This window comes from Macaca thibetana, chromosome 2 (genome assembly GCF_024542745.1).
Source record: "Macaca thibetana thibetana isolate TM-01 chromosome 2, ASM2454274v1, whole genome shotgun sequence".
NCBI classification, from domain to species: domain Eukaryota; kingdom Metazoa; phylum Chordata; class Mammalia; order Primates; family Cercopithecidae; genus Macaca; species Macaca thibetana.
The window spans coordinates 192,544,499-192,568,520 of NC_065579.1; the positions used below are offsets into that span (position 1 = coordinate 192,544,499).

General features: G+C 35.1%; 1 protein-coding gene across 11 annotated transcripts in view; it reads right to left on the bottom strand.

Moving 5' to 3' along the window:
* The window catches only part of ROBO2 (roundabout guidance receptor 2), a 1,778,513-nt gene that overhangs the window by 87,062 nt on the left and 1,667,429 nt on the right, over window positions 1-24,022 (bottom strand). For all 11 annotated transcript variants that reach the window (XM_050782129.1, XM_050782128.1, XM_050782122.1 and 8 more), the window contains 5 exons: window positions 16,867-16,991; window positions 12,407-12,578; window positions 5,310-5,515; window positions 745-826; window positions 148-310 (listed from right to left, as the gene is read on the bottom strand). In XM_050782129.1, the coding sequence (XP_050638086.1) occupies window positions 148-310; window positions 745-826; window positions 5,310-5,515; window positions 12,407-12,578; window positions 16,867-16,991 (748 nt within the window). The remainder of the gene's footprint in view (window positions 1-147; window positions 311-744; window positions 827-5,309; window positions 5,516-12,406; window positions 12,579-16,866; window positions 16,992-24,022) is intronic.

Below are 24,022 nucleotides of genomic sequence, written 5' to 3' on the forward strand. Positions count from 1 at the left end.
CTGTTCTTAAATAAAGTCAGAGAGATCAGTTCTTAAAATGCATTGACTGGACATGTCTTTAATAAAACAGCAGAATAGTTCAGGTGACAGTTTAGAATACAGGAGCTAAAGCAAAACCCAACGGAGAAAAAAGGAATTGTCCCATACCTGAAAGCCTCAATGATATATGCACTTGCTGGAAGGGTTCCAGGGGTACCTGGTTGCCAGGACAAGGTGACACTGTTCTTAGTAACATCAGTGACCTGAGGTTTGGATGGTGGCCCTGGCAGGTCATTTAAATCATAATTTTTACTGATAGTTGCTCCAGATTCTATAGAGGACAGACAGAAAAAACTTCATTCCTGATTGCATAAGTTGACAATACTGCCTAAAAGCAGGAAGCAGTCTACTAAAGGACTTGACGTAGACAGTGAGAAATTCATCTCCATGAATCGGAAGTATGTAAGTGAATATTTGCTTCTCCTACATGTTAATAACAGTTAGCTGTACTTTTACACATGACCATTAGAATTCCTTACACTTCAGAGGAAATAAAATAACAAGGTTATCAAGGACAAGTGTGTTAAATTCCACAAATGCAATGGTATGTGCAAACTCATGCATGAATTAAAAAACGGCATTGAATGTAAAGACTTAAATTTACATTCAGTGAATTAAACCCTTTGATTTCCCCTTAACTTATTATTTGATACTGAGCTATCCCTAAAAGGGCTCAAGCTTTCTCCCAATTCACAAAGTCCTCACCTGTCACGTCCAGCACTGCACTCCAGGAAGTCTCTCCACTTGAACTTGTAGCCACACAAGTGTAAGTGCCAGTATCAGAAATCTAGTGTGCAGAGAAGGGACAGAATGGTTTCGATCAATCTGTAGAATAATTACTCAGTGACAACCAGGCAATGTTTAAATTCTTCAAATTAGACGTATCATTCTGCTGTCTAAATTATGCATTAGAGTCCAGCATATGTATACATAAAATACTGAAATAAACTCATATAATGTTATTCATAACATTGATCCAAAGGGCTTTTAAAATATATTTATGGACCTCAATGTTAATTTTTCTGATAAACTATTTGCCCCTCTCTTTTCTTCCTCCATGGTAATACTCTTACCTCTTAATTCCGTTTTATGGTGGGGCTCTGCTACATCTACGTTGTTTAGGAACGACTCAGAACAGAACTCATTCAGAATCTTATAAAATTCCAAAGAAGCAGTAATGCAAAACTGTTCTGTCTCAAATAAACTATGTTTCAATGAATAAAATGTACCCAAGTATATAAGCAATAGGACAATAAGGGATCACACTTTCTTTCTTTTGAAAGACATGGAAAAAAATGAAAAAGAAAAAGAATTTTTTTTCCCCCAAGGCGGAGTTTTGCTCTTGTTGGCCAGGCTGGAGTGCAATGGCACGATCTCAGCTCACTTCAACCTCTGCCTCCTATGTTCAAGCAATTCTCCTGCCTCAGCCTCCCAAGTAGCTGGGATTATAGGCCTGTGCCACCATGCCCGGCTAACATTGTATTTTTAGTAGAGACAGGGTTTCTCCATGTTGGTTAAGCTGGTCTCGAATTCCTGACCTCAGGTCATCCGGCTGCCTCAGCATCCCAAAGTGCTGGGATTACAGCTGTGAGTCACCATGCCCGGCCAGAAAAAGAAATGTTTTTAAAGTAAATTTCTTTATTTAAAAACTTCAGTATTCACTTATATGTAAATCACAGTAGTGAAACAATGAATAGAATAAAGTATCATTTGAAACAAAAAAAATGGCTATGGAGTGACTGCAATTTCCAGCTGAAAGGGACCAGAAAATATCCTAATTCATAACTCTTCTTTTGATCACAATTAAAATTTGCCATTTCATCAATCACTTTAAATGGTTTTGTTATTCACAAAAGAGCGGCAAAAGACCTTCAGAAAAAGTTGATAATGTAATCAAGAGTTCTCTTTTACAAATGCAAAAAGCAGAAGATTCTTTGATTATATTTTGAATAAAGTCCCAAGATCAATAAAAGAGGCAACTCAAAACTTCTCTGTGATCAAGCCTTGTGGCTTATACTGCAAACAACATTCATTCTCATCAATTAAGAGGTAAAGGAAAAGTCACACTGGGAAGAGAAACTGATGACCAACCAAAGTAAGACAAGGCAGAAGATGCAGAATTAATATCCTGTGATGAACATGAGTCTAATTGTTGATGAAATATAGTCGCTCATGGAATATTATATCTGCTGGGTTCAAACTGTAAGTGTATTGATGACTCAAGCTTTCTCGATTGATTCTCAGGTAAATCATTAGTGCCTGGATGTTACTGCCATTTCACTATCTTAATTGATTTTAAATGCCATTATGTATTTTAACTTAAGTTTCAAATTGCTCTGGCATGACATTCTTTGCCATATTATCTCTGTACAACTGTCTTCCATTACACAGAGGGATGATGGGGATAGCCATTGTAGAAAGAACCATTCTTTCAAATGTGGCTGTGCACACATTATAGTCATTAGAAATCTTTGCATTTAAGAAGCATCACTCACAAACTAAATATAATGAGCTGAGGTTGGATTTTAATGGGATGTTCATTTGAATATGGTCTGTGAAAGAGTAAAAGAATTTGCATTTTATTATAGCTGTTGAACTAAAATGTAGCACTTGTTATTACTTGCAAATGCTAAAAGAAAAGTATGTAGGTAATGCTTCTTAACTGCATCTCCTTGTCATTGTGTGGAGATACAAGGATGACATTAGCTGTGGTAGGTATGTTTTAATGAGTGCTGGAATATTCTACTTCTCAAAAGATAAAGATTCAGTTACCAATTAGCTGGCCTAGGAGAACACAGTATTCATCATGTTATTTTTCTCCCTTGCATTAAGTACTGAAAAAAAAAAATAGTGAGACACAAAGGAATACAGCCTACAGAAACTCTCTTGACTGTATGAGTGAACTACTCGAAAGCCCATTTGTCTCTCCCTTTAAGGACAGTCATATTACTGGAAAAGAACAACGTTTTCATTTTGGGGTTCCTCAAAAACCTAAATATCATTGCTAAAATTCACTCTTGGTATTACCATCATCACCACATTTTATTCCTTTAATTTTTTCCTTTAATTTTAAATAATGTGTTTTCTGGTCAGGGGTGCTTCTCCTCTTTTCCACCCTGTCCTTTTACCCTTAATAAATTGCTTTAAAATGAGATTAATGTGCAGGCAAATTCCATCATCTACTTTTCTCCTTGTGCGCTTGACTGCAGACAAGCCCCCAGGAGCTGGCATCTCAGAGAGACTACTCAGAAGCCTGTCAGAGGGCTCAAAGTTTGTTTGACATCATCAAGCACCCACCTTTAATTGCTTCTTTCAAACACTACTAGAAATCTTGACTACTCAAGCATACCCTCTAATTCAGTGATACAGTGAAAATGCATTAACCTCTATGGCCCAAGTCTGCCTTTAGCCCAGAGATAGAGGTTAAAGTGTTTACACAAAGAGAGTTGGCATTAATTTTTTAATAACTTCCATTTTATTCAAAGAAGGTTAACAATTAATTTTCAATCAATAAAAAGACAGGCTCAAAATATCTGTATTAATTTACTTTTTAAAACTCAACTTGGCAGCATTTTTTCTGCTTAAAGCAATAATTAATGCCTGTATCTCAAAAATTAAAGATAAATATTTTATATATATAAGTAAAAACTTATGTGTGCATGTGTGTGCATGTAGCAAAAATAGTCACTTTTTTTGTGATATACATCTGTATTATATAGTGATAATCAGATAAACATATAATTGTAAATATATTCCCATCATAAAAGAAGAATATGCCAAATTGTGATCATTTGGAAATGTGTGTAGTTAAAAAGTTTTGCCTTTCTTTTTAGCTCCAGAATGGAAAAATTCTAAAATATGGTTTTGTTTCGTTTTTCTTCATCTTGGCTCTTAATTTCTACCTGGACCCAAGATTCTACAGATTGCTCCTCCACTGAAGTTTTCTTCACGCACTATTACATCATCTACCTTAGTTCTGGGTCTCATCCCCAATCTGTGATTCCTAAAATGTACTCTCCAGCTTTAGCAGAGCACTTGCTACATGGCAGGTAGGAGGAAGGGACCTACAATACCTGGGTGAACGAGTCGAATGTACTGATAGAGGACAGGTGCCCTCCATGATAGCATCCTTCTGGTATTTGTATCTTGTGTAATCCCTCACCTGGAGTGTAAGTGGGACCTGTTGGTTCCCTTCTGGCCAATATAATATTGCCAAAGTGTCAGTATGTCATGTTTGTGATTTGGTACACAGGACTGTGGTGCCATCTGGCTAGGAGACTCTCTTCCTTGCTGACTTGGAGGAAGCAAGTAGTCATATGGGGCAGATCCAGATGGCAAGGGACTAAAGGTGACCTCCTGCCAACGGCCATTGAGAAGGTGAGGTTTTAGTCCAGTAGCCACAAGGAACGGGATGCTACCAAGAATAATGTTTATTGGAAGCAAATCCATCCTGTGTCAATCTTCAGATGAGACGGCAGCTCTAAATGACACCTAACTGGAGCCTTGTGAGACCCGGAAGCAAAAACTGCAGCTAAGTCACACCCAGGCTCCTAACTCCCAGAAACTGTGTGTAACAAATGTGTTGCTTTAAGCCAGTATATTTTTGTTAATATTGTTACATAATACTAGATAACTGATACAATATTCAGACGTGGACATTTTATTGTGAGTTGCTCCTGCAGCAGGACTGACTTGTGAAGTTGCCAGAAATGATCATTTTTTAATCAGGTAAACGTCAGTGAAAAACCACCAATGCCTGGTGCTTTCCATGGGTTTAAATGGAAACGACACCCAAAATCTAAGGTTCTCCACTAACGAGGCAAACTTGCCTTTTATGTACTCGGTCTCATCTCTTTATTTTTCTTGTACTGAATTCTTTGGCCAAGGCACTTTATCTACATTTCCTTACAATTTCTTTTGCTAATGAAAGTAAATCAGAAGTGTTTGTCATTTTTTGTCATTTCCAATATCCTACTACTCGTAATAATGTTATGTGTTTAAGATCTCTAGATTTATTGGCTGTATACATACGGAATGGGATGCAGGAATAAAAGTTTCGAGATTGTGTTATGAGTGTGTGAGTCACACAGAAACTGTGACCTTTCCTCTGATTTCAATCCACGGTTTTAAAAATGAGTAATATCATTAGCTGTCTTTAAATGTACAGCGATTATACTAGGATGTAAGATTTTAAGTTCACTACACAATTTTTCCGTAGAGCAGTACGTATGTGTAGATGATAATTCAAGGACAAGTCCAATATTACTTACCCGCAAATTCTTAATCTGCAGTGTGCCTTGCTCTTGAATTGTTGCTCTTGGATCTCTACTCAGAAAAGTAAATCCCTCCTTTAACCAGCTAATTACAGGAAGAGGATCGCCAGTGGCTTTACATTTCAGTAATGCTGTGCCATCCACTGCCAGTGTTTGGTTGGCTGGGCCTTGTAGAATTATAGGTGGAGGTCTATCTGTCAAAACTAAAGAATAAGGCTCTTTTCAGGGTATTTTAACACCAGTACAGTCCAGTAGGCTTGATATATTGACATTGAAAGTAAGGTTTAAGCCCCAACACAATATATATTACTTACAACTTATTCGAAGTAATATGCATATTCTTAGTGATGTATATTCTAAATCTATCATATATCTATCATCTATACATACATACAAATATGCTATACTAAGGCCAGACTATTTATTGTCAATAGCTTCCTCTGTATTACCTAGAGTTAAAATGGCATTGAGATAAATTCTGACATTTTATAAAGACCTAATTGTATAAAAAGGCTTAGTCATATTAAAATTAAAATTAAAATATGAATAGCTTATGGTAGTCAGTCACCTATGAAATGTTCATTTTATCTCATATGCATATGTAAGAAAGTGTGTGAAGTCTCATATGAGTACAGTCAATTTTCACTTTTGCATTTTTCATAATAAATAATTTTACCCTCATGACACCAGTTGTGTGCTGTATTTATATAGGCTGAAATATTTCTGTTGATGTTAAAATATTAGATTACAAATAATTTACTTCCAAAATTGTGACATTAGGTCACCAAATTAAGGTCATATCATTTGGATGATTTGATTCAATTAGTACTTATAACTGATCAAAGAAAAGTAGTCTAGATTATATTTATCACGTGACAAAAACAGTGCTTGCGCAAAATCAGTGTTTACTTATATATCAATTGTCGTGTTCATTTGGGTAAATTTTCCATAATTTCTAAATGTTTAGTTTAGTATTGCTTTTTGTTTATGAAATACTGTTTTGTAGCAGCATTTCAGTGCTTTTAGAAGTATTTAATGATTATTTAAGAAGGACATCAAAATGTACAGTATTGTTTACATGGTTAAGAAAAATACAGAGCTGATTGGAGTTAAGATTTCATTTAGAATTCATTAGAAGATCACCGTATAATCAAAAGGATATGTCCAGGTCCAAGGAAGTCTTTCTAAAGAGAAAGTTCTATAAACTTCAGCATAGACAGCACAGGCTTTGGTTAATTATCCAAATTGTGTATGGTTATATGTAACATATAAAATACATGCAGTATATAAAAACATATATACAAAAAAAGACTTCCACAAAAAAGAAAAAGTATTTCTAAGCAACTGTGAAGATAAACAGTGTTTTTTCTCAAAAAAGTCAACTTGTATTACAATGTATACAATTGAAAACACTTTGCTTAATGCTCAAATTTCCTTTGCCCACCAGCTTTTATAAATGCCAGTTTAAAATTACTGTCTTTCCAATTTACTTGCATCATATTTACTAGAGTTCATAGTTTTGGAAAACAAAACATTAAAGTTAAGCAGCCTGTTCAGAACCTATCATGAGAAAGCCAACCAGATTTAATTGAGGCTAGAATTTATAATACAATGCTCCTTCGTATCAAGACATTGCAGATTCTTGTCAACCTAAACCTACTTTATCAATGATAAAACCTAAGAAAAACAATAAAAATTGTGTATTGTTCACAAACAAAAATTAGAATCATTTGTTCCACTGCTTTTTTCCATCAAATTCTTACTTTTAATACTAAATAAAACATTTTAAGAAAATACTGAAGTAGAATATTATAATAATTCTGGCACATTTGTCGTAATTAGGCAAATAGAAATTCAAACTAGAAGTTTCATGGGACTTATTTTTATGGGTCAAAAAGAGAAAGCCAATGAACAAAACATTATTAGTAATGTTTTAATGCAGTGAGAAAGTGAGTCTGTATTACCAGGGTAAAGCATACTAATTCATTTTTAAATGATTTTTTTTCAAATTAAGTACCTATGCAGAATTCAGGTAACTTCTTACAACCTGCTTTTATTGTCATATCCCTGAAATCATCAGATGCAGCCAAAGGTCATCTAATTAGTTTCTTTCTTTCTTTTTTTTTATTGCTCAAATGAGTAGCTCATCACTTTTTGAATGAATCTGATCGACAAAGTAATTGAAAATCTCCTGGCCAGACATAATTTTCAGTTTCAAGGATGCTATGGGTGAAAGATGACCACGGGTTTCCATGACACTAAGGTCAAGGGTTAAATGAACATTTAGGGATCCCAGTGATCTGTGAACAACTCCATGGTTTTCTCTCACTATGCATTATAAATACTCAATAACCATTCACATAAGATCAGGATGTGACACTTATTGTCAGTACAAGATATAAATACATCTTATCTCCCAGTCTTTTTAGTTTCTATTGGCTCTATTCACGGAGTGCTGATTACAATTTCATAATTCTCGGAGAGAAAAAGATAGAGCAAAAGAAAAGAAGAAATAAAGAACAATGCCAGTGAATTAATGCAGAAGTCTTTTAAAGAAATATATTGAAACTCAAGTATATTCAAACTTATTAGCTTAATCTACGATCGGTAAAGTTTTTGCTCAACATAGCACTATTCAGCATCATTAGCAATTTCATCTTTTATGAATGCTTGAATTATAAATATTTTCATAAAATGAGTCTAACTGTGATAACAGATACATTTGCTATAAATGGAATACAGGCATATCTCAGAGGTATTGTATGTTTGGTTCTAGACCACAACAATAAAGCAAATATTGCAATAACGAAGGCCACACAAATTTTGTTTCCCAGTGCATATAAAAGTTATGTTTACATTATTCTGGAGTCTATTACGTGTAGAATAATACTATGTCTAACAAAAAGTTAGTATCTTAAAAATACTTTATTGCTAAAAAATGCTAATGATTATTTGAGCCTAGAGTGGTCATCTTTTTGGTGATGGAGGATCTTGCTTCAGTGTTGATGGTTGCTAACTTACCAAGGTGGTGGTTGCCGAAGGCTGGGGTACCTGTGCCAATTTCTTAAAATAAGACAATAAAGTTTACCATATTGATTCACTACTCCTTTCATGAAATATTTTTCAGTAGCATGCAATGCTGTGTTACAGCATTTTATCTACAGTAAAATGTCTTTCAAAATTGGAGACAATCCTCTCAAACTCTGATGATGCTTTATCAATGAAGTTTATGTGAAACTTTGAGTCCTTTGTTGTCACTTCAACAATCTTGAACAGAAGTAGATTCCCTCTCAAGTCATCGCTTTCTTTGGTCACCCATAAGAAGCAGTTCTTTATTTGTTCAATGTGTCATCGCATTCTTTCGTCGCCCATAAGAAACAGATCTTCATTTGTTCAATGTGTATCATGTGACTGCAGCAATTTAGCCACATCTTCAGGCTCCACTTCTAATTCTAGATCTTTTGCTATTTCCACCACATGTGCAGTCACTTCCTCCACTGAAGTCTTGAACCCCTCAAAGTTATCCAACTTTCTAAACTCCTGATAATGTTGATGCTTTGGCCTCCTCCCGTAAATCATAAATGTTCTTAGTGGAGAGTATAATGGTAAATCCTTTCCAGAAGGTTTTTAATTAACCCTGCCCAGATCCTTCAGTTGAATTACTGTCTGTGGCAGCTACAGCCTTAGAAAATATATTTCTTAAATAAGACTTGAAAGTTGAAATTATTCCTTGATCCATGGGCTGATGAATAGATGTTGTGTTAACAGGTATAAAAACATTAATCTCTTTGTACATCTCTATCAGAGCTCTTGGGTGACAAGTACATCGTGGATGAGAAATAGTATTTTGAAAGGAATATTTTTTTTCCTGAAGAGTAGATCTCAACATTGTACTTAAAATATTTCAGTAAACCATGCTGTAAAGAGGTGTGCTGTCATTCAGGCTTTGTTTTTCCATTTATAGAGCACAGGCAGAGTAGATTTGGAATAATTTTAAGGGTCATAGAATTTTTGAAATAGTAAACGAGCATCAGTTCCAACCTAAAGTCACCAGCTGCATTAGTTACTTACAAGAGAGTTAGCCTGTCATTTAAAGCCAGGCATTGACTTCTTTTCTTCAGCTATGAAAGTCCTAGATGACGTCTTCTTTCAATATATGGCTGCTTTGTCTACATTGAAAATCTGTTTAGTATAGCCACTTTAATGAATGAACTTCTGGATAACTTGATGAAGCTTCTATAGTAGCCCTTGATGCTTTACCTTGGTGTTTTTCCTTAAATCTCATCAACCAACCCCTGCTAGCTTCAAATTTTTCTTCTACAGCTTCCTCCCCTCTCTCAGTCTTCAAGGAACTGAAGATAGTTAGGGCTTTGCTCTGGATTAGGCTTTGGCTTAAGGGAATGCTGTGACTCACTGATCTATCCGGACTCTCAAACTTTCTTCATATCAGCAATAGGCTGTTTGACTTTCCTATCAGTTTTTGTGTCCACTGGAGTAGCACTTTTACTTTCCTTCAAAAACTTTTCCTTTGTATGCCTAACTTTGCTAACTGTTTAGCACAAGAGGCCCAGCTTTTGCCCTATCTCAGTTTTTGACATGTCTTCCTCACTAAACTTAAGCCTTTGTAGCTTTTAATTTAAAGTCCGAGACATGCGACTTTTCACTTGAACACCTGGAGGCCACTGTAGAGATACTGACTGGCCTAATTCCAATACTGTTGTGTCTCAAGGAATAGGGAGGCTCAGGGAGAGAGAGAGAACGACAGGGGACTGGCCAGTGGGTAAAGAAGTCAGAGCACACACATATATCAATAAAGTTTGCCATCTTATGTGGGTGCACTTTGTGATACCCCCAAAAATTATAGTAGTATCAAGGATCACAGATCACAGGCCACCATAACAGATGCAATAATAATGAAACTGTTTGAAATAGTGTGAGAATTACCAAAATGTGACACAGAGACCCAAAGTGAGCACGTGATGTTAGTAAAATGCCACCAATAGACTTGCTTGACCCAGGGTTGCCATGAACCTTCAATTTGTAAAAACCATGGTATCTGCAAAGTACAATAAAGGAAGGTATGCCTGTAATCACTTGTTTTTCTGAACATGACATACGTTTTCATTCTACCATGGAATTTCAAATGGCTCTACAATTCCCTGAAATATATCAAAATAAGTGTGGTCAAAATGAAAATAGTGGCTCAGATATTATTAAATCATTAACCTATATGAAAAATCAAAACTATGAATAGAAGCTTAAGGCATCAATGTGGCAACTTCATATTTAGAGACAGATTCATTGATAACATGTGTGTACATATTTAGTTCTTATAGTTTCATTTCTTTACTGTCAAAATCAACAGCATTGTAACTTGCAATCAATGTTTCTGCAAAAGGATCTTGACTTTGTAATTGCTTACTCAAGTAAAAATCAATATAGGAATTAATATTCAAGCCAGTTGTAACAAAATGTTTAGAGCAATCTCAGTTGGCAGAAGATTTAAAATTGGTCATCACTTATTTTTGACCACAGAAGGAAAGCTAGAAAAACTACTGTTTTGTAAGATATCATGAGCTAGTATAAGGTCTCAAAGGTTTTCCATTTATTGTATCAGACGTAATTCTGAATATTCACTGTTTTATGAACCATATCAGTCACATCAACTGGCTCTTCTAGTTCATCACCTTTGCTTCCTACAAATATGGTTTGCCTTTTCCGTAATAATTTCTTCATTTAGAAACATTTGACAGTCAATCTTCTATAAAATATTATAAGTAGCTAAATGATAGCTGGTATCTTAAGCATTATGTTTGGAGTGTTCTTAGGAATATAGAATAAAATGTAGCCTTAGGTCAGAATATCTTATTTTTCAAGTGTATGTATCTGAACATTTTTGTTGACAGGTGAAAACATAAGATTTTAAAAATCATTAATAATTATCCTTTATTCTTTTAAAAAAATATGGAGGTACAAAGAATCAAAGAGCTTGCCCATCTAAGGAAGAATTTCTCATCACTGCTATCCTTGAACCTGACTTCTCCTTTCAGTTCCATGGCAGTAAATCTCTGCAGCATCAGCAGGTGCAGCCACTAACGACTCAATGTCCCTGCAGCCAATGTTTGTCTGTTCTATTTATTCCCATTCCTGACATGTCACTGAATCAGGCCATACCATGAACAGATATTAAAAAATACTGCCTTTCTATTAATTTTAAGTGACCTTTTAATCTACATGTAAATTTAAATTGTATAAAAGCACATCAAATTTCACCAGCAGAGAAAGAAGAGGATCAAGAGAGGCCGCAGACCAAAGCACTTACATCTCAGAAGCCAGCATTGGGGAGAAAACAAAACTAAAAATCCTCACAAATAAAGGAGAGTAAGAAAGAATTTTCAATTTAAGACATCAAAGAATAGGGATTAAATTCACACTCAGAGGTCCATGAAATATCTCAAATTTGCTAGCTGTCAATTGTGCCAAAGAAGCTGCTGGGAAAAAATCAGATTATGCAGAGCCCTTCAACCTTTTCAACTTTCACTATGAATGTAGGTGCCTCAGTTAAGATTCAAAGTGCATATGTGCAAATAAAAATAATAATTTTAGCATTCTTCAGCACTTTGAAAGGTAGGTAGTTAACTTGCTGAATGCATAATTAAAATCATAGGCATGTCCTAATGTGATTAGCTAACTAAAAACTCATCTCTGATAATATTAAAGGTGGTATCACCTCCTCCTAGAGTGAAATAAAATCATTAATGTCTAGTAGAACCAATCATGTCAGCCTAAGACTCAACAAAAATATACAGATTACATTTCAATATGCAGTGAGTGTGATAAGATTTATTTAAAATAATGCACTATTCTATTTTTAAGAATTAAGTAAATTATCTCTGAAGTTCTTCTTTGGGGAAAATGAGCGGTATTCAATCAGGGAGAATTAGAAACTACTAAAAAATGTGACCTGGATTCAAACTTAAAAGATAAGCACACATAGTAATGATTTCACAAATCAGCAAACTCCACATGATTAACGTGTGTCTAGAAATAAAAATCCGTGTTTTCGTAAGACAAATCTAATAAAGATATCGCACCATCAGTAACCTCCAGCTGAGCTTTTGCTAAAATGCTTCCTGCCACAGTTAAAGCCTGGCAGATGTAGTAACCCGCGTCGGAACGTTGAATGTTGGTGATTGTGAGGTCTCCAGTTGGTGACACTGAGCATCTACTGTTGGGCTGCTGGGGTTGGTTTGGGAAAAGTAGGTTCTGTGGAAGCAAGCACAGTCTCATCAATATTCATTTTCCACTTAAAAAATTATGTGAATAAAAGCTACGACAATTAGGGAATAAAGTGGGAAAAAGAAAATACATAGATTAAAAACTATATGGTACAGAAATGTTTAAATGCCACACAGTGCGTTTCACTGATCAAGTTTTTCCAAATCATGGTGAAATAACATCCTCTAAGAAGTCAATATTTTCTCGTTGAAAGAAAAGTCATCTGTGTTTTTAAAGAATGGGATCTTTATCTCATCCTGATATTCTGCTAGTTAGTTAATATCTTTGAAACTTGTTTCTTTATCTGGAAAATGGGCAAAACAATTCTTATCTGACTCAATTGCTAAGGCCTCCTGAAGATCTGGCCAATAACATGGACTGGGGATGGGTGGTACGAAGTGCACAGCTCTGAAGAATGCAAAGTATGACTGCTGTCGATCATTCTGAATCCTTGATGCACTCAACTGAATTTCTCCCAAAGTTGTTCAAAAGTGCATGACAGAGAGCTGACTGTACTTCTGCTATACAGTTTTTGCACCTTTGAATGGGGCTATAAACAAATACTACAGTTTAAGCAAGATTAAGCAAATTACTGAAGATAAAAAGAAAATGTAGAATGTTTCTAAAAGTGTATTACCTTAAACAATTTCATATTACTTTCTTTTTAAAACAAAATTATTCTATATCTCATATATACATATAGCCTCATTACAAATTGTAAAAGTTCATCTATGAGAGGAGTAACATTAATTTGGATGAACTATGTTGCTTTACTGTTGTTCAATTAAGAAAAACATTTGAGTATAATAAATTACATTGGGGCTTGTTTCCAAGTTGGATTATAAATAAGAAGATATCAATTTTTATGTTGTATTTACTTACAAAAAAGGACATTATAACCCTCTGGGATCTGTTTCTCCATATAGTAATTAATTTTCCAGGTTTGTAATTAAACAGTTTCAATACGTTGCAATCAAGAGGTAATAACATTCAATTAAAGGCACAGGACACGTTTTCACCTTAAAATGTTTTTACCCTTGAAGTAATACCAATGGAAGAGGATAAAATAGGGTATTAACACTTTTCAATTATGCTAAATGACTTTAATCCTGCAAACGATGTCCTATTTTAATTAGAAGCTCTTCTCTTTATTGCAACATGATGGATGTCCACTTTATTAGATTCAAGTGTGACACTATAAGCCCACTTTACATAAACATTACCATGTTATTAAACTCCTTCTAAAAGGAGTGATGTTTGCTAGCATGTCAAGAATGTAATTTCAATATGCTGTTGACCTCTTATAAAATGTGTGCTACTATATAAGGCTAGACATTTTCATGCATAGAAACACGATTTGAGAATCAGCTGATTCTACTGTAGATTCCAAATGTATTACCAAAATAAACAAACTGAAAGAGAGAGTCTAAATTCTGAAGTCACTTGAAAATGATACAATAACTCAAAGTGCACACTTCCCCACAATTAGCCATTAGAATACTGATTTACATAGCACCAATATATCAGATGGGCTTTATTCTCTGTGGGATCTCTTCCTCTACAATGTACCATCAGTCCACCTTCTCAATGATTCGTCGACATGGAAAATGGCATTATATGAAGGTTAACCCATCATTTTTATTCTCCGCTTGCATGACATAGGCAAAAGAAAATGGATTACAAGCAAAAACCAGGAACTTCACAGCTCTTCCCACCTTGGAGATTGCCTGTGTATCCTATTAGAGCTAATTGGCATTATCAGCACATATTGAGAAATATGGACCATTAAGTTCAGGCTTTTAACTGTTTCTATTGATGGATGGTCATAGATCACTATAAAAACTGGATACTGAAAACAGTAAGACCGATTTATTTTTTCCCAATATCCCAATTCATGATTTGAGAATTTATAATTTGCTGAAGCACTTCTCTGTTGTTCTCATTCACAGTATTTTTTTTTCTCTCTCCTTCTCGCTCTCCCACCCCATCCCTCTCTATCTCTGCCTCTGTCTCTCTGATGGGAGAAAGATAGGTGAGGGAAAGAAAACGAGACATAAGATTTTGTGTAATCTTTAACATTGATATCTCTGGAATTATATGCCGCTTTGTCAAATACAGAAAAAGGAATACTTAAGTGCTATTTAATTGTTATTTATTTTGAAACCATTAAAAAAGATGTAACATATTTAAATACCCTATGCTTATTAAGCTACAAGGCCAATACACATTTTATGCACTACCTTGTAATTCAACTTGGCGCTACTTTAGGGAATGTGATTTACACATGATATAGTCTTAGCTATATAATAACAAGACACATTATAATGAGATTTCACTCAATACATGGGTTTAAAGTGTAAGTATGCAATGATCAAATTGCTTTACATCATTATATTTATTATCAGTGACATAACATTTTGCTTAACCTTCATAATGTGTAAAGCAATTTTATATATAAAACGACTTATTCATTTAAACTTTGTGTGAAGTAAAATGTATTAGCCTTGTATTTTACATTAAGAAAATGAGTTTCAGTACATTTAAATAGCACTACAAAAGCTGTACAATTTATAAGGAGCAAACTGGATTTCGAATTTTCTCCTTTGTGTGTGTGTGTGTGTGTGTGTATGTATGTGTATGTGTGTGGTGTGTGTCTATGTGTATGTATGTGTCTCTGTGTGTCTATGTGTGTGCATGTGTGTCTATGTGTATGTGTGTGATGTGTGTATATGTGTGTGTGTGTGTATGTGTATGTGTGTGGTATGTGTGTATGTGTGTGGTGTGTGTGTCTGTGTGTGTCTATGTGTGTGTGTATATATGTTTAATTGTCATGCTGCCTGACACTTACTTTAGAGTCTGAGACACTAACATCTGAAAAGAATTTTAAAGCAAACAGTCAAAGAACTCTATGTGTGGAAACCTATTTTATAATTACTAAATTATAAAGAAGATTTGAGAGTTAAGACGTGGAACAGTTCTGATGTTGGATACGGCAATGGCCATCACCTTTCCTTACATTCCCATCACTACACTTATATTCCACAAGTCACAAGAGGAATGACTCCAACAAGGAGAGCTGAGTGAGGAATAAAATGCCATTCATCCATCCAGACTGAGCTGTTAGAACTGCCCACTATGAGCTGGCACAGGAATTTATAGAAACCCACAACAGTTAGAGATAACGGCTGAACAGAACTTCTAAAGGCTTCCTTGCACACATGTATGTTGCAGATAAATGTATGTAAGTTTAATCAACAGAGTCCTCTAATGCAACTTGTATTTCCCATCTCTGGCCAAGGTTTTATATTTCCAGAGACGTTTAATAATGATTTCCATTATTCCCAAGGAAATTCTTCTGGAACGTGTAGTAATAACAGAATGTGGTGAGGAAGACCACCAGGAGGTCTCTTCCTCAGAATATGCCTAGTAGTGCATGTTTCTAGAAAGTTTAGAATGAAAATATCTCCAGGTCCCATGGGAATGCATGGACACATTATTTTGCAAACAACACAATTTTTGATCTAGTTTTAGCTGGAAATTTTACTCATTGCCTACGAACCTAGAAGCTAAGCAGTTGTCCAAGTTTGGACCAAGTTCTAAATGAGAAAACTAGTGTATCCAGTTGACTTTTCATAGAGACTCTGAGAGGCCATGTTGCCCAGAGAGGGCCCTGCAGAGGACAAACCAGGGCAGAACAAAGACAAGGTATGGGTTCCTTCTAGTGTACTACGTATTATTTCCTGTCTAACCACACTACGGATGAGTCCAGGAGGAACGGAGAAGGAAAAGATTTATCCTACTCTTAAATGGAAGCATGCTTTAATTAAGGATAAGAAAAGTCATTTATGCTGTGTATTTAAGAGAGAGGATTGAAATTAAATTCTGGGTCAATTAAAAAAAATATTTCTGACTGTTTTCCATGTCACAGAGACTCTATCATACCACGTAACTCAATACAAGAAAACAAAATTAGCTTCACCTTAACAGATTTTAAATCGCTACAGAGGTTTTGGTGTGACTTTTAACGATAATTTTGTTATATTGCTTTATTGCTGTTGTGTGTAAGAGACAGAATTTTGAAAAGATTAATACTAGAAAATAAAGAATGCTATTACTAGAACATCTGACTCCCACTTAGTTTTACATTCACCACTCTCTTTTTCAGAAATAAAATGAATTCAAACATTGAGAACAAGAGAAGCAAGGCAGGTTTCAGGAGCAGCAGAGACAGCAGAAGTTCCGAGATGTCAGAAGCGCAGCGAAGCCTCACGCTCACCTGGCTGCCTTCTTTCTGCCAGAAAACAGCTGGCTGTGGGTTTCCTTTCGTTTCACAGGGAAATGTCACCGTCCGGCCTTGAGCCACAATCTGATCTCTTGGCCGAACCACAAACTGTGGGGGAGCTATAATTGAAAAGAAAAGAAAGTGTGTAAATATCAACCACCGACAAAGAAAAATACATCAGGGAGAAAATACGGTACTATGTTGCTTGTTCAGTGCCAGGGAGCGACTACAGTCTATTATTTACTTTTACACATTTCTCAAAACACAAAAAAGAAAGACATTATATTCAATCAAATGTGAGGAAAGAAGCAAAATTTTTAGCAGACGTATTTTTAAATGTTGTACATTGTAATCCTTTGGCCTATATATCCTTGCATAGAAAGTTAGATTTTTTAAATGATTTTAACACTTTTAAGGAAAAACATGGATCCTCAAGCTGGTTCTGTTTTTTAAATAAATAAAGATAAAAAAAGAATCACTCTTACTCAACCATCTCCTTCCTCTAAAGTCAATTTATTGACAAGCATTGGCTGTTTTTATAGTAACTGCAAGAATTATATAAGGCACAGGGATACCAGAAGGTATAAAATATGACCCCTATTCTTAAAGTGCTTATATCTAGAATTCAAGAGTTGAAAGATTAAAGACATTGAAGAATTGAAGAGATGGGAATTACATACAAGGGTAATAAGCAATATAAATAAATGTACTGAATGGTTGACTCAATCTAATTTATTTCATATAGATAGATAAAGATTAGTCCAGTAATTACTATGTTCCCCTACTGGGCACTCAAGATACAGAGATGAGAAGCTCTTATCCTGAAGCCATCAAGGAGCTTATAGTCTAATGGAAAGGAAAAACACAATGACAATGATGAAAACCAAAACAAAATTAAATCAACACTTATCTAAGACTGTGGGAAGTGCAATGATAGAGGTGATCTCAGAGCACAGCAGAGGAGAATTTAAGTTATTGTATATATAATAAATATAATAAAACTTAGGAGAAAGAAATCCCTTGGTGTTGTAAAACCTACAGAAAGCTCTGTGTAGAAAATGGGCATTATGGTAGCTTTGAGGTAAACGGAAAAATGAACACATGCCAAACAAGGAGATTATGGAGCAAAGTACAAGAAGCGAGAACAACCGTAGGATACAGTGTGTAATTTGGCAGGATGGAGGGTCCAAGTTATGTAAACACTTTTGGCTACAAAGGAGGGTTTAAGAAGTCAAACTGAGGATTTTATTCTGATTTTTTCTAAGCTGAAAAGTGACAGATGCAAAAGATAATTTTTGGCTGCTTTAACCCTCTAATGAATGTAGCATGGATTGGAGAGGAAGGCACTTAGTCCGTAAAACAAGGAGTCTAACTGGGAGGCTATTAAAATGGTACAGGTGAAGCTAATGAGACGAAGACATAAGTAACTCCAACAGAAAATAAAAGAAAGGGATGGGGGTAAAAATCCTAAGAAAGTTCAGATTTAAATGGTGGTCTAATGATCTTGAGAGAATAAAGGGAAAGACAGTATAACTGGAAGTTTTCACAAGGGCATCTCCCTACCAAAACCCATTTTTGTTGAACAGAAAACACCGTGCTTATTCCATGACTTTTGTAATAATCTATTTCCACTTAAACTAGCTGCTTAGGCTAGAAAACGGAGACAGAAAACACTTTAAAATCAACTCTAATTTTTATAACCTAGTGGTACTTTAAAACCCTCTAACCATAAGTGACATCTGGTAAAAACTGTCACTTGAAATCATTTCAGTGCTTCAGGAGAAAAGAAGTGCAGGTCCAAGAAGAGGGTGAATGTAGAGCAGCCCCAAACGTGCAACCAATTCCTCAGCCTTACAAGAACGCTAGCGTGGAAAAAGCAGCAGCATTTTTCCAAACAATTCACTGGGATTTGTATTGACTTATTTTTTGGTGTTCTATTATACTGCCTCCTAGTTCAACACATCTAACACATACCCCAGGGACAGATGGGATAAATCTACTAAGAGAAATTTTCTTCTATAACTATAGATAACAGAAGACTCATTCTAGCAGTATGGAAAACCCAGATTTATGAATCTGTTTGAACAGAGCATGGTATGTGTTGCCTTGTATTTTCAGGAGATTAGTTGCTTCTTACAATCTTCTTGTTATTTCTACGCAATTCTCCTGAATCAGCAGATACATTGATTTTTTTCCATGTTTTCTAATAGAAATGATAGTTTAAATCAATGTTACAAAATTACCTTACAGAAAACTCTTAAAACACTGCAGTGACCATTTTTTTCAGTAGAAATGTGAAACCACCAGGTATTTGTACCAAAAAAACATTTAAGGTTTGTTTCTGTCATCTGCAATATTGTAGAAAAATTATATTTGTTATGAAAAAGTTGAGTATCTCTTTGTAATTCTATAAAGAAAAATAAGAGTGTCAACATGGACATTTGCTAAGTGAGAAGTGCTGAATAATTTAGCATGTATCTAAAATTATTAAAAATTCAAAACTCAGTTGAGTCAAAATCAGTCATTTAAAAGACTTGAGTAAAAATCACCTATTTAGCTTATTAGTTAATTTGTACTGCTTTGGGCCAGAAAGAATTTAAATTATCTCACAAAAGTTGTTAGTAAAACCTTAGCGTCTTGGATACTCTATACAGTCCTTCTTTATAAATTTTTTAAATTTATTAACTGAGAATAAACATGATTGAAATCATCAAATGAAATCAATGAAATATAAACATATATTTATGTGTTTTATAGTTTCAAGTATATTATTCTTCATCTATCCAGAGAAATTACCAATCTCTATCAGTAAAATTATCAGGTGTCCTTTAGAAGTACAGACTTCCATGAATTTAATTTTCAAACTTTTGAAAAATTTTTTTGTGGATGAGTGATTTTGCAAAATTCTTTTGGCATCTAGATACTACAATTTTAACACAGCTGCTAAAATATAGTCCTCAAAATAAGGACTGACAAATGACCACATCTATGCATCCACTTTTCTGAAAAGACATAATTCATCCATTTAGTCACACAAAATATATTGATTGACTAAAAATGATGATACATTCTGGTTGCTACAGGAGATGGGAAGCCAAATAAAATTGTTCTTGCCCTGTGGCAGAGACTTACAAGTAAATACATAAACAAATACACAAAAATGGCAAAATGTAATTTTTTCAGTGAAAACAGAAAAAAATGCAGAGGGCACCAGGGGAGAGACAGTGGAACAGAACCAATCAGGCCATGTTGTGAGAAAAAAAAAAAAAGAGAAAAAGTGCTAGGGCATGGCCACTTTAGAGCTGTACTTTGGAGGACAAGTAAGAGTTGACTAGGTGAAGAGTGGTAAGGTCACTTGGGACAAAGAGAAGCAGCATATAAGGCAGAGACCCATTGAACTGGATTTTTAGGAGCTTGTAAAGGATTCTGAGAATAAAAGAAATCTAGGTCACAGAGGTGATACAGATAGGACCAGATGATTCCTGCTAAACGGGTGTGACATTTCGTCCTGAAAACCATAAAGATCTGTTCAAAGACATTTTTGTAAGAAAGATACAATCAGATTTATATTTTGGAAAGGGTGCTTTAGAAGCAATGTAGATGAGGATTAGAGAAAGAGCAAAGACAAAGAGCTGGGAAATCTTCACAAGTTGGGGCAGAAAATCCAGTTGAGAATTTTTATTTATAGTAGCACCCGAAGATACCATTTCATCAGGGCTTTTAAAGGACAAAGAAATTCTGCAAAATCATGACATAATATTTGCCACTGATAGTATAATCTAAAAAGGCCAGGAAATTATAATTTCTGGAACTTTTACCCAATACTGGATTATTTTAAAGACCACTAACAAAAAACTGTCAGCATCTGTTATTTATCCTACAAAATATATTTTCATGTGATGTTTATTTATATTGTACATTTACTCCAAGTTGTAATGTGTTGTGTTTCAAATGCATCCAATAGACTATTGTCACCAGAACTTATGCCACATTGATCTTGCTGGAACTAAAATCATCTAATCATTTTTTAATTTAAAAAAATGGAAAATATGGAAACATTTATCAAAGCAAAAACTTTGAAGAGTATTCAAGTCTGTGAAAATACACATCCTTTCCTATTATCACCTGAAGGTGGACCAAAGAAACAAATGGCATCAATTACTTTTACTTTTGTAGACTCTCTGCCTGCCCAAGATCTATATTGCAATCTTCTGTGAAGGGATATCAGCTGAAGGAATTTATTTTTGAGGTTTTAAATGAAAAACTGCATCAACAATTCTTCTAATAACCCTGCACAGTTTCAGCGTCTCTGCCAGGTGGCAGTGAGAATGGTCTGAAAACACAGTATTTGGCTGATGGCACCAATGGGAGGGAGTAGACAGAGGTGGCATTTTATCAACACAGCACAATAGCACTAAGTGTGCTATACATAAAATAGATTTTCTATAATGACTCCCATTAAGTATAAAAAAAGAAAAAAAAACACTACTAGGTCCTCAAGACGACAATTCCAAACACACGTTTAAACCCAATGTGAATTAAAGAGATTGAGTTATAAACTCCAGAAGAATATGCCTGTTATAAAAATGGCAATTCTCCTATATGTCTCTAAGAGAGAAGACTATAAAATATGTATTTATATTGTGTCTAAAACCTGAAAGCATTGGAAAAATCTTTTGTAACTACGATGTAATATCCTACTTGCTTAATCTGTCAAGTGATTATACCTTATTGCTTCAGCTATAACTAGAAATGAGATGAAGCCAACAGAATGGCACAATTTAGTGTTTAATCAACACTTGCAAGTTACAAAACAATAGCTCTGTAAGAAAAGTATGTTGTGTGATTTCCAGAGAAGTAGACCCAAATATAAAAAGGTCAATTAAGATTAGAGGTCTGGGACAGTTCACTTGAAACTGTGTTTTGAGAATTTATATACAATGCACAGTAAATTAGATTTGATTTCTGCTAAATTATGCTTTGATACTGCATTCAGCCCAAGCTGGCCTCAATCAAAGTCACGCTACAGTTCTGTTATGTTAATGCCTGCCAGTGAGTGCGAGTGGGTGATATGGAAATCAGATAGCTGAACATGAGTAGCAAGCACAGGCTGGGCATGAGGTGGGCTTTGAGATGAGGGGATGGGGGACTCTAAAGGTTAATCACATCATGTTCAGAGTGGTTTCAACAGGAAAATACGACTTCCTATGGCAGGCATTAGCACGGAGAGAGTCACGCAACAGCTAGGTCCATTCATATGTGGCACAGGGTGAATACAGGCATGCTCAGCCACTCTTTTTCTTTGGATATAATTTTATGCCTGATGAATAAACTTTTAATTCTATAATAGCCATTTTGAATTTTTTGACAAACTCAAGTAGAATTGTTTTTGCTATTTCATATATTTGCTTGTTAAATACTAACATATTCTATAAGCATATTTAAGAAGCATTCTCTTCCATCATTTGCTTGAGTTAAAATTTCACTTAGTCACAACCCATTTAATAGAATGGCAATAATTAACATTAATTGAGTGCTTATTATGTGCCAGAGTTTGTGTTAACCCTTCCACAGGCATTATCTCAATTAATATTTGAAAAGCCTTATGTTTCAACTACTATCATAATGAAGTAAAACTAGTAAACTGAATCTTATGAAGGGCATAAGTAACGCAGCTTTATTATTTTATTTTATTTTATTTTATAATTTTGAAGTTCCGCTGTGTGTGTGCAGGATGTGCAGGTTTGTTACATAGGTAGATGTGTGCCACGATGAACTGCTGCACCTATCAACCCCTCACCTAGGTGTTCACCGCAGCATGCATTCGCTATTTTTCCGGATGCTCTCCCTCCCGCCGTGTGCCCCCACTGTCCCCGACTGGCCCCAGTGTGTATTGTTCCCCTCCCTGTGCCTATGTGTTCACATTGTTCAGCTTCCACTTAAAAGTGAGAACATGCAAGAAACACAGCTTTCTGAAAGTTAAATTAGATTGGAGGACAGGTTTGATTTCTGGTTTATTCCAATGCCACAGGAGGAACTCTTAAACACTGAGATGCCAGATTAATTTGGTTCCCTTTGAACCAAGATCTGATTAACTAAAAATGTGTCATATCTAACACCAAGAAGAATGATAGAATTTTAATGCCATAATTTCCAATACGCTATAAAGATTTGAAAAATAATAACATTATGTTTTCCCTGAATAATTGTTTTTATCATTAGGGTAGCATAAAACCCATTGTCTTTCTCTTTCTATACTACCTAGAAGTATAACCGTTCTTAAGTACACTTTCTTCAACTCACTCTTTATTCATAAACCTATCGTGCTTTTCATTTCATCACAGTGAAAACCTACAATTCTTATCATAGCAATGCTTGCAAATTATTCTCCTCAGTGTAGCATTTTGGCTTCCATCAGCTGATCTAAGATTTTCCAATCCTGACACTCATTTGTCCTCAAACTAGCTCCAGCATTTCAGCACAGCAGTCTCTCCTTTCAATCACTGGCATTTGCTTGGTCTTGTGGTTAACCCACCCTGATGTCATTTATCCTTTGGTCCTCATTGTCAACAATGATTAACCTGAACAATCTCTGACCTTGTGCTTGTCTTGTGTTCTTTCCAATTTAAGGTACTTGTTCTTGCTTGCATTGCCTTGTTTCTCTATTTCTCCCTAGCCTCTGTGTCAGACTTCCTCAGTCCAGTTTGAAGTTTTTACTGGTATGGGGTGCGGTCTACTATTTAGCATATAAATGGCGTACTTATTTCACCTAGAAAAGCCCAAAACAGTGAACACTAAATGAATGCCTGGGAATAGTACATTTTAAAAAGAATAGAATCCTTGATCTAAAGCAAATACTCAATATGTTTTCCATTTCATTATACCTAAGGAATAATATACCTATATTATCATACCTATTGCATTATACCTAGACACATACCCACCAGTGACAGTGACTTACTATTGCAGTAGTAAATATGGTGTTTGAAAAAAATATATAGGTGATTTGAAACAAAAACTAATCGATTCTGATATATGTTGTTTCAAATATGTTACCTGAATACAAATCTAACCGATTCTGATATGCCCTTTTGTAGAGAGTGCAGCTACACCACGTTGGAAATTTATGACCCAGGACTATAAATGAGTA